This window comes from Batrachochytrium dendrobatidis (genome assembly GCF_000203795.2).
Source record: "Batrachochytrium dendrobatidis JAM81 unplaced genomic scaffold BATDEscaffold_6, whole genome shotgun sequence".
NCBI classification, from domain to species: domain Eukaryota; kingdom Fungi; phylum Chytridiomycota; class Chytridiomycetes; order Rhizophydiales; genus Batrachochytrium; species Batrachochytrium dendrobatidis.
In genome coordinates, this window is record NW_006281104.1 from 1,156,176 (window position 1) to 1,169,132 (window position 12,957).

A 12,957-nucleotide genomic window follows, 5' to 3' on the forward strand; every position below is an offset into this window, starting at 1 on the left:
CAGTGTGATTAGGCTTTTTTGTACTTTTGTAATCGTCCTCTTTCGATATCTGAATTATTAGCGTAGTTATTGCGATATCTCAGTCGTTTGGACTCCTTGTTTTGAGTATAGTAATTTCTATACCATTTTTTCAATTGTTCTTGTTGTTGTTCCGAATATAAATCCCAATTCTTGGCGCATTGTAGATAGTCTTTGTAGTTCTTGATTGAATCGATAAATGTCATTTACTATTACTCTAGAAAATAAGTTCCTTGAAATATCTTGCGTCTTTTGTTTTTAGGTTCTGGAATTCTTTCCAGTTCTTCCAATTCCCGTTTATTACGTCTTTCCTTGTTTGACATTGGTCGTTCTCTTTCAACTTGTTCATTTGTATGTGTCAGATGATTCAATCTTTTTGAGTTGGTAGTATTTAAAAGTCTTTTTTAGTTCTTGACCATTGTTATCAACAAGTGAATATGAATATCCATTTCCATTCACTACATTGTATATGGACTGACTGTAACTTGGTTCATACCCTTTGGTGAATGTTCCTTTTTCTATCAAGATTCTCACTTTGTCCCCAATTTTGATTTGAGTATTTAATGCCTTGGATTTAATTGTACCAGTTTTTGGATTTGCTTGGTATCTTGATTCAGGAGTATCATTAATGCTACGATGATGCGTATGATTGTAATTGTATACGATATCTTCCAAGACATCAATGTACTTGTTAGTACTTCTGGACTCTTGGTATTTGCTAATGAAACTTTCCAATGTTCGGTCGAACCTCTCAATTAAGCCTTGTCTGTTATGATCACCGACATTGACTGTAATTTGGCGAACAACATACTCTTTTAACAGTTGTTGGAAGCTATTGTTTAAAAATTCGGTCCCATTATCGCTTTGAACAAGAATAGGCTTCCTGGCAGCAAATACAAACCGCATTGCCTCTGTAGTTTGAGATTTGCTCTTAATAGCAACAACAAATGCTTTTCTACTGAATACATCAACTCCACAAAAGAGGTATTTGAATCCAGCATTCCATCTTGAATACTTGGAAAAGTCAATCAAATCAATCTGCCACTGGTCATTGACTGAATACACGTTGATACTCTTGAACAAGGTTTTGCTTTTTGGTTTCTAATGTAGTTGATGTACTTGTTGTTTTTGAAGAAAATCCTAAACTGTTTTCATTAGCACTTGTTTGTCGAGTTTCAGATATAGTTTTTGCGCTGAAAGGAGTCCCGTCTTTGGATTGTAGTATAATTCATACAACTGTTCCATTAACTAAATACAAGATAATGATTTCTTATAATTTGGTTGAAAATGTTTGAAACCCAATTCTGAATCCATTGTCATTAAGCAATTTCATTCCTGTCTTGGTTAATGAATACGTGTTCATCTGATTATTCTTGACTCTGAATCCATTGTTAACAAATTCCTGAGTAGAATTACCTTTTAAAGCATCCACATACTTTTGTTTTGTGATTTCATTTTGTTTCTTGTTAATTCCCTTTTGAACTGAATTTGTTTTCATCACAATAGTACATTTTACTGGCCAATGATATAATACAGTTTCCTTCATATTCCAACTTGAACAGACCCGGTGTTCTGCTGTCATACACCTTATTTTCAATGGTATCGTCTCTTTCCAACCACAGATGCCGATTCTTTTTAAATTCATCTTTTAAGCTTGGTTTTATGACTTCTAACGATTCATCAGATATAGCAATGTAAGCAGAATCAGTGTCCATCATACAGTACTGATAATCACTTTTGTCAATGGAATAATCAATAGAGTCGTGATAAAATTGAAGCATTCGTAGTTTCGCTAATTGATACACTTGAAATCTAATGTGAATAGGTAAACTTTGTTTGAACGACATCTTTTTGAAACGAAACTCGCATCCTTGGTTAAGGTCTTGATGTTCAATGTAATTATTCCTTCTGATGTTTTTGATGTAGTTATCTCCAGTAACAATCTTGACTGTCTCGTGCTTCAAGAAATCTGTGATGCATTTACCATAAGATGAATTTCCCATCAATTTCATCATTTCTCCACGTAATTTATAACCAGGACTTGTATCTCGGACTCTTCACTCATTTGATACTTGCTCAGAAAACGACTTGAAATGTGCTTTACGTTCATATCTTACAGCGAAAGTAATATTTGAAACAACCAATCCATGCTCAAGATACCATTTCAGCAGTTTAGTAGCAAACATCATCGTCTCACCAAACATACTTTCAACTAATCTGTTACTTTTGTAATCTGGTTTGGCATGTGCCTGTGTCAAAGCTTAAATCATTGCATGTAATCTCAACATTCTTGAATATGGGAGGCATTTCAGCAAAGTATTCCTTTAAATGCTCAGGAACAGCAATATCACATTCTATCATTCCAAAGAACGTGTTATCCAAGACATCTTTCAGAATATCGGGATAGACTTGAACTACTTGGTGCTCACCACACGGCATATCTTGACTTATCGCCCACAGATATAAAGCATTGGTATCATATCCAAGTATTCCCTGACAAGGCTTTCCTTTTCTAATTCTGGTCGTCTTTTTCTTGATAATGATGAAATACGATACTTGGACCACCAACCAGATTATCTCTGTATTTGTGGTACAATTCGTCATTCCCTTTGAATAACTGAAACTCGCAGTCTTTGCTTTTTGTGTGCCAGAGATATTTCAGAGTGAGTCTAGGAACAAAGATGCCGTCTTTGTGGATATCAAGATTCAACGACTGAAAGAAATTACCCAGTTTCTTTGTCGCTTCTACACCTGGCTTCGCATCCAAATTGTTGTAGTCGTCCAGCAAATCATACAGGTTGGTGTGAGTGAATACCATTTCATTATAATCGTTTGATGAAACTGATTCTCCCTTTAGATTGTTGTAAAACCACTTTTTGGATGGAATATGTGAGTGTTTTAAGAACTTGAATGATATCAGAATATTGTGTCAAATCTGGGTGTTCATCAATGTATTTCGATAAATTCCGAGTTACTTTATGTGGAAATATTCCCTTTTGTGATTGTGTCAAACGTTTTCAAGAACTTGTCAAATAAAGTATTTGGTGGTTGAAAAGCAAGAATGTCGTTAAAAGCAAACGATCCATTTGATATCATTCGGTATTTGTTACATTTAATAATGTCATTCACTTGACCGTTTTCAGGTGAATGAAACTCACAACCCCAAATTGATCTTGTGGTATATCCCATTGTTTGAGAGCTGATTCCTTATTTGCTGTCTTTTCATACAATATGTTCATCGTATCTCCAGTTAAAGGATTGATATCTTCTGATTTGTGACACTTTCTACATCAGTGGAAAAAGCATCCCAGAAAGTCATAGATTGTGCTTGATTCTTCATCGTAGCCATCAACATTGTATCGTTCAATCTTTTCGCATTGTTCAATATTACGACCTAATTCTCCTTCAATTGAATTAATCCAAGGCTTTTCGCATTTGGATACATTTCCATGTTTTTAGAGTGTTTCAAGACTTGTGGAGGGTATTTCTTGATGATGTTAATGTCATATGATGAGCTACTGAAGCCATAAATAGGAAGAACATCAAAACATTCTAGTAATTGTAATCTTAATCGTTTCTGAACCTTTGCATCGTCCAAATTGGCCATCATTCCAAAAAACCGAGAATACTTTGAATACAACAATTGCAGATATTTGTGTCGTATTTGATCCATTTTGTCATCACTATATCCAAAGCTTCTTCAGTTGTACTTTCAACTGAGATGAATTGAGCCTTGTTTTCTTCACTTCCAATGAAACTTGTGCTCAAAAGTTTGTGTGTTTCAATGAATGAGCTTCAAGTTGGTCGTAGATTGACTGATTTCAACCAAGTTTCAAAATCAAAGTAGATGAAATATGGATAAAATCTCATTTCTTTCGGTATATTAATTCCATTCAATTCAAGATGCTCAAATACATTCAACTTTGGTTGATAATTTCCATTTTCAAATATTATCTTTGGTTTTGCACAAACAATTGAGTGTCGTTTTATCTTTTTGAATTCACTAAAGGATGAATGGCATCTGGACATTGAAACACTGGTTAACTGAGACAAGTTAATAATGGAGGAGAAATGATGGAATTTATGGCTTATATCAGAGTATATATTCAAATTAATAACCTCCTGTATTCTTTACCTGAATGTCGTTCCATAACCGCTTTCTTTCCATTGAATCGGTATATGTTGACATTTACAAAGAAATGGCTTTCAATCTCTTTCAATTCTTGAATATCAAGTTTGGGATAACACTTCTTTACGTTGGTTTTGTAATAATCCTTGTAAAGATCTTTTGCTTTCTTTGATAATCTGTCTAATCTGATTTCTGGATACTTATAACGAGCAAAACTACCAAAAATAAAGGTTATTTGTGACATACTAGAATGAAACAATGCTCTTGATATTCTTGATGAAATCAGGTAGAATTACAGATGCGCCTATTGATACCTCTGGAATGGGTGTTGTTAAAAGTACACACTCGTAGATATTTTCAATACTCCATTTGGAGTTTGAACACTTCAATTTTTCCAGTATATCATCACCATCCAATTGGTTTAGTACCGTATCAATAGTGGAATTAACTAGTGGTGAATCATTGATATTAAAGCAGGTATTATCAGAGGGATAAAACTGAACTCTATCATCAGTTTCAATGTTCCTCAGCACATATCCGAATTGAATATTGAACCAGTATCTTAATGCTTGCTTTTTGTGATTCTCTTTGATGGTAAACTTCAATTCATCTAAATTTGTAAACAAGTGTCTCGACCAATGAATTGGTTTTGATTTTGGTCAGAACGAATATTTCTTGATATGATATTGTGAAAACAACCGTTGTTCTTGTCCAGCTTTCTTTCTGTTTGTTTTGTAGCTGTAAAAGTTGGTGATAGGCTTTAGCATCGTCCATTCCACTGAAGATCCCTTGAGTGTGCTTTTGAATCTTAGTTTAACCTTTCTAGCCCGTCCGACATCCAGATTTGTAATTGAACTAATCAATTGTTTGTACTAGTTTTCTCTTTCGTCTTGTATTTAATAGCAAATCGATATCTCTCAATACCATTTACTTCAAAAAGAACCTTGTACAGACCAACTGTGCTGTCATTTCCTTTAATCAACACAACATTTTCATTCAAATGAATTTGGGTTTCTTCCAATATGTTTGACATTTCTGATAAACTTGTTTATCATTTGAAAAGAAATTAAATATTCAATTTTATCTTGGATTAAACTTATCAACTATCTATGATAGTGGCTGTGACTGAATATTGCATCTTTTATTTTCTAGACTAGATTTAAACAATATGTTGAATTTACCTTGCTCAAATCCGAGATCAAAGTACATCAACAATTTACTAATGGACACAATTTATCTCGATCCAAGAAATAATCATATCTATCAAGTTGTTGAAAAGCGTGTCAATAATTCGCTGTTGAAAGTAGCGTATAATTACGTTGGAAATGAAGAAGCGGTTGTGTTAGATGATGTTCCAGATTCCATGTTTAGACTAGAAAATCCAATCGAGGTTAATCCATCGAAACTATTAAAAGGCAGAATATTGTTTTTGAAAGAAAAATGCCAGTCTATTATGCGGCATCAACATAAATCACTATAAAAGGATTAAAGAAATGATAAGCGATAGTTGCTATGAAACAAACGATACCATTTATTCACTACATTATGGGTTAGTTGCTTTTTTCAAAAAGCATTATCCAACTTGTGACAATGCGAAGGTTAATCTAGAAATGATAGGTTATCGAATCTTTGCAAACATAAAGATGCTGCCAAGAGTCATCGAGAAACAGCAATCATTACAGGAAAAGTTGTACAGAATTGTTATGAGCGATGATGATTCTAATTCAGATGATGTGAAAGAAATTATCATGTAAACTATTCATCTTCAATGCCACTGTTGTATCCAGTAGTTGTTGGAAGAATCGATCGATTCCATCCTGCTCTCTTTGGAATTAGTTCTTGGATAAAACAGCAAGTCAATAACTTCAATGGGAATGATTGGCTTCAACATATTTGATTCATTTTGTTTTATGGAAATAGTTGTATATCTGCCAAACACTTTGATCAGGAAGCTAATACGTTATGTCAGTTTGTGTGATATCGTTGGTCAAGTGTGTTATATTAGCCTCGTAATTGCTATCATTTGTTGTTTAATGGTTTTCTCAAGGAGCTTATTGTGGAACGATCGTGTGGTTCTAAACTGCGCACAATATCCTTTTCGTCGACATTTCTTGGAGCATGTCAAACAGACAAAATGAGTTGGGTTGAAGCATTGGATTAATCGTGTGATTACTGTAGAAAAGTATATTGGACATTGCGTGTTTTCATCATCAAGTCAAAGTGTGACGTTAATCTCATTCTTACTGTTTAATACAATAAGCAATAAAAAAATTAATTGGAATTAAATTCGTAATTCAATGAAAACTATTGGTATTCTCCATTACCACTCTTATTTGCTCGAATTCATCGAGAAACGCAGGGGGTCACTAGGTTAGCTTCATCAAAGATAAGATGATCCATTTAAGTATTGGTATGAGTCTGGCACAGAGATCTCCTGATATTTTAAACTAATAAACTCCCATTATAATACCCCAAGGTTTTTGACCTGAATTGCTCATCTCCGATAACTTTCTTATTTTGACAACTTTGGACAAAATTCACTGTTAGTTATCGGTCAAGAAAACTGGTATCATCCGGTGCCTTATCTATACTACTTGGGATCAAGCATTTCCGAACAAGATTGGCAAGATATAATCGATAAACCCGATCCAGGCATTCCGGAAGACTGGAAAGACTTGATTGATGCAATCAATTCAAAAAAATCCAACCAAGATCAGCATCAACCAATGGATCAATCCAGTCCAGGTACTTCTAACAAATACTGGAAACCAACATTTGATATAATTAACCCAAATATTCCCAGTCAAGACCCAATTGATGAATCTGGTTCAGGCACTTTCGACAAATACTCGAAACAACCAATTGATCAGCCTGGTTCGAATACTTTCGAACAAGAACAGCAACAATCAATGGACGAAGATAAGTCGGGAAATACTGCTCCAAGTCAAGTGACTGGATTACGCCAAAGATATCAGAGAACCTTTAATCGTATAAAGCAAAGGCTTGAACAGTGTAAAGAATTACGAAAGAAAAAACGGCAAGAATATCGTGATTGTCTAGCTCTTAAATCCAAACAACAGTTAGCAAACGAAGAAGAGATATCTGGATCAGAGTACAATCCAGACACTGAAAATCAATTGAAACAAGAGTGTAGAGTGGCAAACCAAAAAATAGCCAGTTTCAGACAAGACTTGAAAAGGTTTATGAAAAGGCGTGGTTTAGAATTTCAAAAACTGAGTTCAGATTGATGATGTGTCGATGGATTTGATTTTGAATAAATTTAAACTTTCTGGTGTGTTGATATTTGTCGGGTATTGTGAATGGGTCAACAATCATATTGTTGATTGCATACTGCATGTTTGTGTATACTGTGTTGGGTATTACATCAACAGTTAATGGATTGTTGACTGATACATTGACATGGTTTGTTCCATATGCATCAATGACCTGATAACAACCAGTGTTATTTGTAACTATCAGTTGGACTTGAAATCACTTGTCAGTTGTATGGCTGTATGATACCACCAACCGACCATGTCGTGGATTGTACAACAAACGGAACAATACACCCGTTCAAAGTCTGTCACAAGCAAAATGTGTTTGTCATGTCACTGTCAATGTTGGAAATCACAACAGACAATGTTTGATTGAAGGATTTAACACACCATTACAAAACATCATTGCCTTTTATCAAGAATATACTAAAACTAACCAATACGTTAATGTCTTGCAATATATTGTGTTTGACTACAATCGCATCCATCATTGTGCAGTTGGTGATATTGCTGAATCAAGATATGAAAGTGATCCATCAAGTGGTTCAATTAAAACAAACACTGCAAACCATTCAATCCATGTTGGAAATTGTGTTGGAATACTGACCAGACAAACCTTTGAGTAAAATACAAGTCAATATACAGTAATGCTGTGTATACTGTGTATACTGTGGTTAGTGGAAATCATTACTCGTATCCAATTTCAGATGATGATCAAATAATTCAGACTTGCAAGTATTATGAATTTGAACACATCCAAATTGCTGAAACGTTTGTTACTGAATCTAGAAACCCAGATCCAACAATGACAAATAAGCAGCGTCAAAACAGAAATCAATTGTATGCATTATCAACAATTAGTGAACCTGAAAACAACAAAACATATGACATATGACAGGACATTTCAAACAACTTGTTTTCTAGAGCAACTATAAATGCCATTCATTGACTCGATCAAAAACTACAACAATTACTTGCAATGCATTGAAATTTGGCATTCAAATTTGACATCCATATCCAGTTCAACAACAGAAAGCGTCAAACAAGTGGTATCATGATTACTATTCACAACAACAAGCAAATTGGACAACAGCGCTGTCGCAACTATTATGCTTCAAACTCGGAATCAGAAACGATGCAACTGAAAAAAGTACACAAAGCCTAGTAAAAACTAAAAAGCTATTAATATTCATGTATTAGCTATTAAAATAGAAGAAATTCAAATGCTTTTTGATGTTACACAACTAATTGACAGTGTTGAAAATTGCGTACAACTTGTTTTGGTAAAAATCGGAAGACATTTGCTTGAAACAAGACAGTGCATTAAAATTACGGAGATTAAAAATGCTGATAAAATACTGTACTGACTGTAGCGTTTACTATCAGATGATCTGTTATATTTCAAAATGATGTTTTTTGGAGTCAGTAATGTTACATTTCAAAACTTGAGTTTATTTATTTTATTAATTCAGTATGTTTAATATCTTTAAAGATGATTGATTTTTGTAATTTGACGAGTTGATGAGCTTGAAACCCCTATTTACAGATGGTTTGATTACAATCAAGTTAATTAAAGTTTAAAATATCTTCAAGAATGATATTTCTCTGTGATGTTTTTGAATACAATTGACGATCTTTAGAGTTGCCGTTCCACATTTCAAGTTTTTTGCACTTTCAATCAGCTCGTAATGTCTTTGCTTTAATTTTTAATGTTTTTAAGTGTCTTTAAAGGCTGCATATTTACATATGTTTTGCTTTTGATAAAATTATCTTTGGCAGATGTCGATACACGCAGATGAAGTTGGTACGCACTGTATTGTTTTTGGCTCACTTCCAATAGAAAATAAATAGTATTGTCACAAAATACCTGCTTGATGGTTTCTGGAATACGTGTCATGATAAAAATTTCCATATCAACCATTTCTCAGACTTGATTTTCATTGCATTCATTCAAATCCAAGTCCACAGAAGTGATAATCTGCTTGCTCAAACTGATCATTGTTTATATTCTTTTGAATTTAAAAAATATTCAATTTTTTTATTTCTATTTAGAATCCTTCATATCTCAAGTTTCATATGGACAAAATCAAAGATGTTAGATCCAATTGTCATGTCTGAACCTAGAATCCTTTTTCGATTGCCTAATTGTGAACAGGACCACAAAATCAACCATCTAATTGGATAAACGCAAAACCAGCTGCTACCAGAACCATTAACTGTTCAAGGGGTATCTTCTGGTCTTTGTTACCATTTAAAGATGACGACAATGAATTGCCAAGTGATGCTATTTCATCATCTTGCGGCTGTTTAGTCAGAGGAAGTGGATCAACTGTCATTAAAGTGTTTGAAGGGTTAACAATTGTGTCCCTCGTGCGGTTTCACGACAGGTTTGACACGTTGAACCTTTTCAGTCAACCATGTTCTAACACAATTGGTATGGTACCAATGGTGACGAGATGGAAAAGTAATTCAATCATTTTCATCAAAGTTGCTTTGGCAGATGGCACAAAATTGCGCTCAAGAATTGGCAGATTTGAACAAATATCAATGAATGCTGCTGTTGGATTCTTTTTTAAACATAATTCCATCATCACCCTGATGATCGTTGATTACTGTAACTGTCGTAGTTATGAAAGGCAGTTGGTATGGTTTGTCAGAAGTAACGAAACCGAATGTTCGCCAAAGGCAGGTTAATACACTCGCGTTTTAAAGTATCATCCAATCATAGAAATATGTTTACGTAGCTCATTGAAAAACAAAGTGCTACGCCTAAATCTAGAATATGTAGATAAAAGTCAATAATAGCTTTGTACCACTGAAAAGTCTTAGAGAGTTGGTAATCACAATAATGAATTAGGCAAGCTACAAAATACTATGACCCAAGTCAACCAACCGACCATATGCAAGTCTATTCAAAATTTCGACTGAAACTGATGCTGATATAGGTTTTTTACCTGAAAGATGTAGATCACTTGACAGTGTGTAATTTCAATGCTTGTCAATTAATAGTCTTTTTATCGATTGATAGATGCTGAAGCTGCAATAGGTGTCGTACAAAGACGGTAAATTAGGTCAAGCCCTTTCTTGACATAATTTTTGGCATTCGACTGATACTCTTTCAAGACAATGATCCATTTTCATCAATAAAAACAAATTTACATATGGAGCCGGTAGAATGAATGCCGTAAACACAAAGATTTTTCATTCCAGTGTGCTTTCTGCAATAATCAATGAGCGCACATTCCCCGATGCATTGCAAAAATGTAATTGGCAGATCTCTTGTGTGACTGTCATGCTAGATTGCGATCAAGGACAATGACAGGTTTTTAATTTAAAATCAATTGTTTGAATTATACTCAGTTGCCTTTTAATGAAGACAGGTAATTTCTTGTTGTGGTGTCTTGCGAATTGTTGTTTTGTTATAATAGCATTACTTTTACAATAGTTGGTAAACTGATTTGCTTGATCAGATCATTCATTTCCGTCCTGTTTCAGAAATTAGAAAATATTTGAGATTTAAAAGGATAAAAATAAATGAATACAAACAATTCATGAGGACCCAAACAAATATATGGCCTTTGGAAATGCTTTTAATGTGTGGTTGATTGTCTTAAGACTTGAATTAAAGGTCTAGAATTTATCTCATTCGCTAAACAACATTGCATAGATTTTTCCAGTGATATCGACAAAAGAATATGTACTAGATTCACCTCTAGACAACAATTTGATGAAACACTTCTTCAATTCAATCTTTTCATTAAGATTACGCAAAAAATTACACTGCATATAATTGGTAACAACTCCATAGACCGGATCCAAATGACCAATTTTTGCTGCAACCTCACATTCAAGTAAAATTTAAACCATTTTTGACGCATATCATTCTTTGCTTCAACAATGTAAACTTTTTTATCACCACGATGCAAGACAGATTCAAAATAATTGGTAGCCTTTAAAAAATCTTCATCCAAATCTTCATTTACTTGAATTTGAACACCTTCATTGAAAAAGAAACATACAAGTGATGATTGATACAATCAAATGAAATTTGAGACCTTTTGCCTAAAGTAACAGGACCAAAACATTTTATAGCAAACAAAAAATATTGTGAGAGGATATTAAATTGGATATCTGGAATTGCCTTGATGACTAAACTTAAGAAGTTGTTCGTGGCACATTTTTAACTCGATTTCACATAAAATAGTCAGTTTCCCCTAACTTCTTTTTGTTTTTTCAATTTCATCGTTTTCCATCTTTTTTCCCGTTTACTGAAGAGCTTTTAACTGAATCCAGACAAAGAGCAATACCTTGAGCAGAACTGTTTGAAATATTGATATAAAAAAGTATTTGCGACATTTGGGCTGGAATAGAATTGTCTGATCGCAAAAGAGTACCGCCAGTAGTAGAAAGAGAAAGTTGAGCAAGAGCGTAAGAATCCAAAAAAGATGAAGTCTTTTTTTGAAAGCCTTGAGAAAGTCGTCAACATTCCAACACTTTTCAGTATGGGCTTGAGTAGCACTACTGATTTTAAACTTGACCCAACGTTTTGTCGTTTGTGAACAAAAACTTTTAGTTTACCAACAAAAATGTCACCTCTACTTTATCAAAATGCCAACAAACTCATATATTTGTGCTATTAGGCTTGGGAAATGCCGAGTATGGTACAGCAGCAGAAATTCGATAGTGCCATTACAGCTGTTGATTTGGATTTGTTGGTTAAAGATATTGGGAATCCTGAGCTTTGGATGTAGCAGCCATCGCTTGCTTATCTTCACGTTGTGATGGGTTTGTACCATTCACTATATGTTTGTGTTCGAATATATCGTTGATCAAGTCTATTTGCAAGTCTATGAAAGAAAATGCAATGAACTCGTCTAATTCCTTGCTGTCTCGCAAGATGTTGGGGATCTAGGAGTTTTGCATGGTGGCTTGTTTGAAAGACACGCCCATGTAGTTATTTTCGATGAAGCATTTCAAATCTGTAAATTACTTGATTCCTATTTGAAAGACTTGTCAGTAGTATGTATAGAGCACCGAATGATACCAGTTTTTTGGCGAGAGTCCGCTGAAATTTGATGAGATTTCATCTACCAGAGTGTTGACAGAAATTTGGTAATTAGAATTGAGATTGAATTTCAAGCAAATAAGATATTTATTATGACATACTACTTTTCAATCTTGGCCTTTTTGTTTTGAATCGGAACCTTTGGCTCAAAGCAGCTTCTGAGTCGAGTCAGCGAGTCAGTAGTCATTGTGTCGGTCAAATCCTCGCTGGACGCACGGGGAGAGACAGACTTGATGGCAGTCATAAACCAAGTGAACCAGCGAAGGATTTCAGAGAGAGATGTGCTTGTCTTGTATGTTCTGTCCATTCCAATTTCCAATAGATGAATGGTGGAAGCATACACCACCCCGTCAATATCAATCGCAAAGAAGCGAAAGAGAGTCCCATTGGTGAGGACAGCAAGCACTGGAGTGTTCTTTCCAGCAGCCAATCGCTTTTTCAGTAGGCATCCGGCTTTAGCAAGGACTTGA

The 12,957-nt window shown here is 34.5% G+C and overlaps 4 protein-coding genes across 4 annotated transcripts in view; 1 reads left to right on the forward strand and 3 right to left on the reverse strand.

The window, feature by feature from the left end:
- Positions 1 to 8: 8 nt before the first annotated feature.
- Positions 9 to 3,691, reverse strand: BATDEDRAFT_25153 (uncharacterized protein; the record flags this gene model as incomplete). The annotated part of the gene is made up of 8 exons (XM_006678977.1): positions 9 to 200; positions 1,253 to 1,266; positions 1,435 to 1,500; positions 1,535 to 2,073; positions 2,243 to 2,459; positions 2,575 to 2,923; positions 3,177 to 3,303; positions 3,462 to 3,691. 8 exons carry the CDS (start codon positions 3,689 to 3,691, stop codon positions 9 to 11), a joined length of 1,734 nt encoding a protein of 577 aa, XP_006679040.1.
- A 433-nt stretch (positions 3,692 to 4,124) lies between these two features.
- On the reverse strand, positions 4,125 to 5,180 carry BATDEDRAFT_25154 (uncharacterized protein; the record flags this gene model as incomplete). Its single annotated transcript, XM_006678978.1, has 3 exons — positions 4,125 to 4,362; positions 4,394 to 4,757; positions 5,072 to 5,180. The coding sequence occupies 3 exons, from the start codon at positions 5,178 to 5,180 to the stop codon at positions 4,125 to 4,127; spliced, it is 711 nt and encodes a 236-aa protein (XP_006679041.1).
- Positions 5,181 to 12,587: 7,407 nt separating this feature from the next.
- Positions 12,588 to 12,794, reverse strand: BATDEDRAFT_88738 (uncharacterized protein; the record flags this gene model as incomplete). Its single annotated transcript, XM_006679242.1, has 1 exon — positions 12,588 to 12,794. The coding sequence occupies one exon, from the start codon at positions 12,792 to 12,794 to the stop codon at positions 12,588 to 12,590; it is 207 nt and encodes a 68-aa protein (XP_006679305.1).
- A 15-nt stretch (positions 12,795 to 12,809) lies between these two features.
- Positions 12,810 to 12,957, forward strand: part of BATDEDRAFT_88978 (uncharacterized protein) — a gene marked incomplete at both ends in the record, with an annotated part of 782 nt that continues 634 nt past the window's right edge. The window contains one exon of the mRNA XM_006679161.1: positions 12,810 to 12,876. Within this exon, the coding sequence (XP_006679224.1) occupies positions 12,810 to 12,876 (67 nt within the window). The remainder of the gene's footprint in view (positions 12,877 to 12,957) is intronic.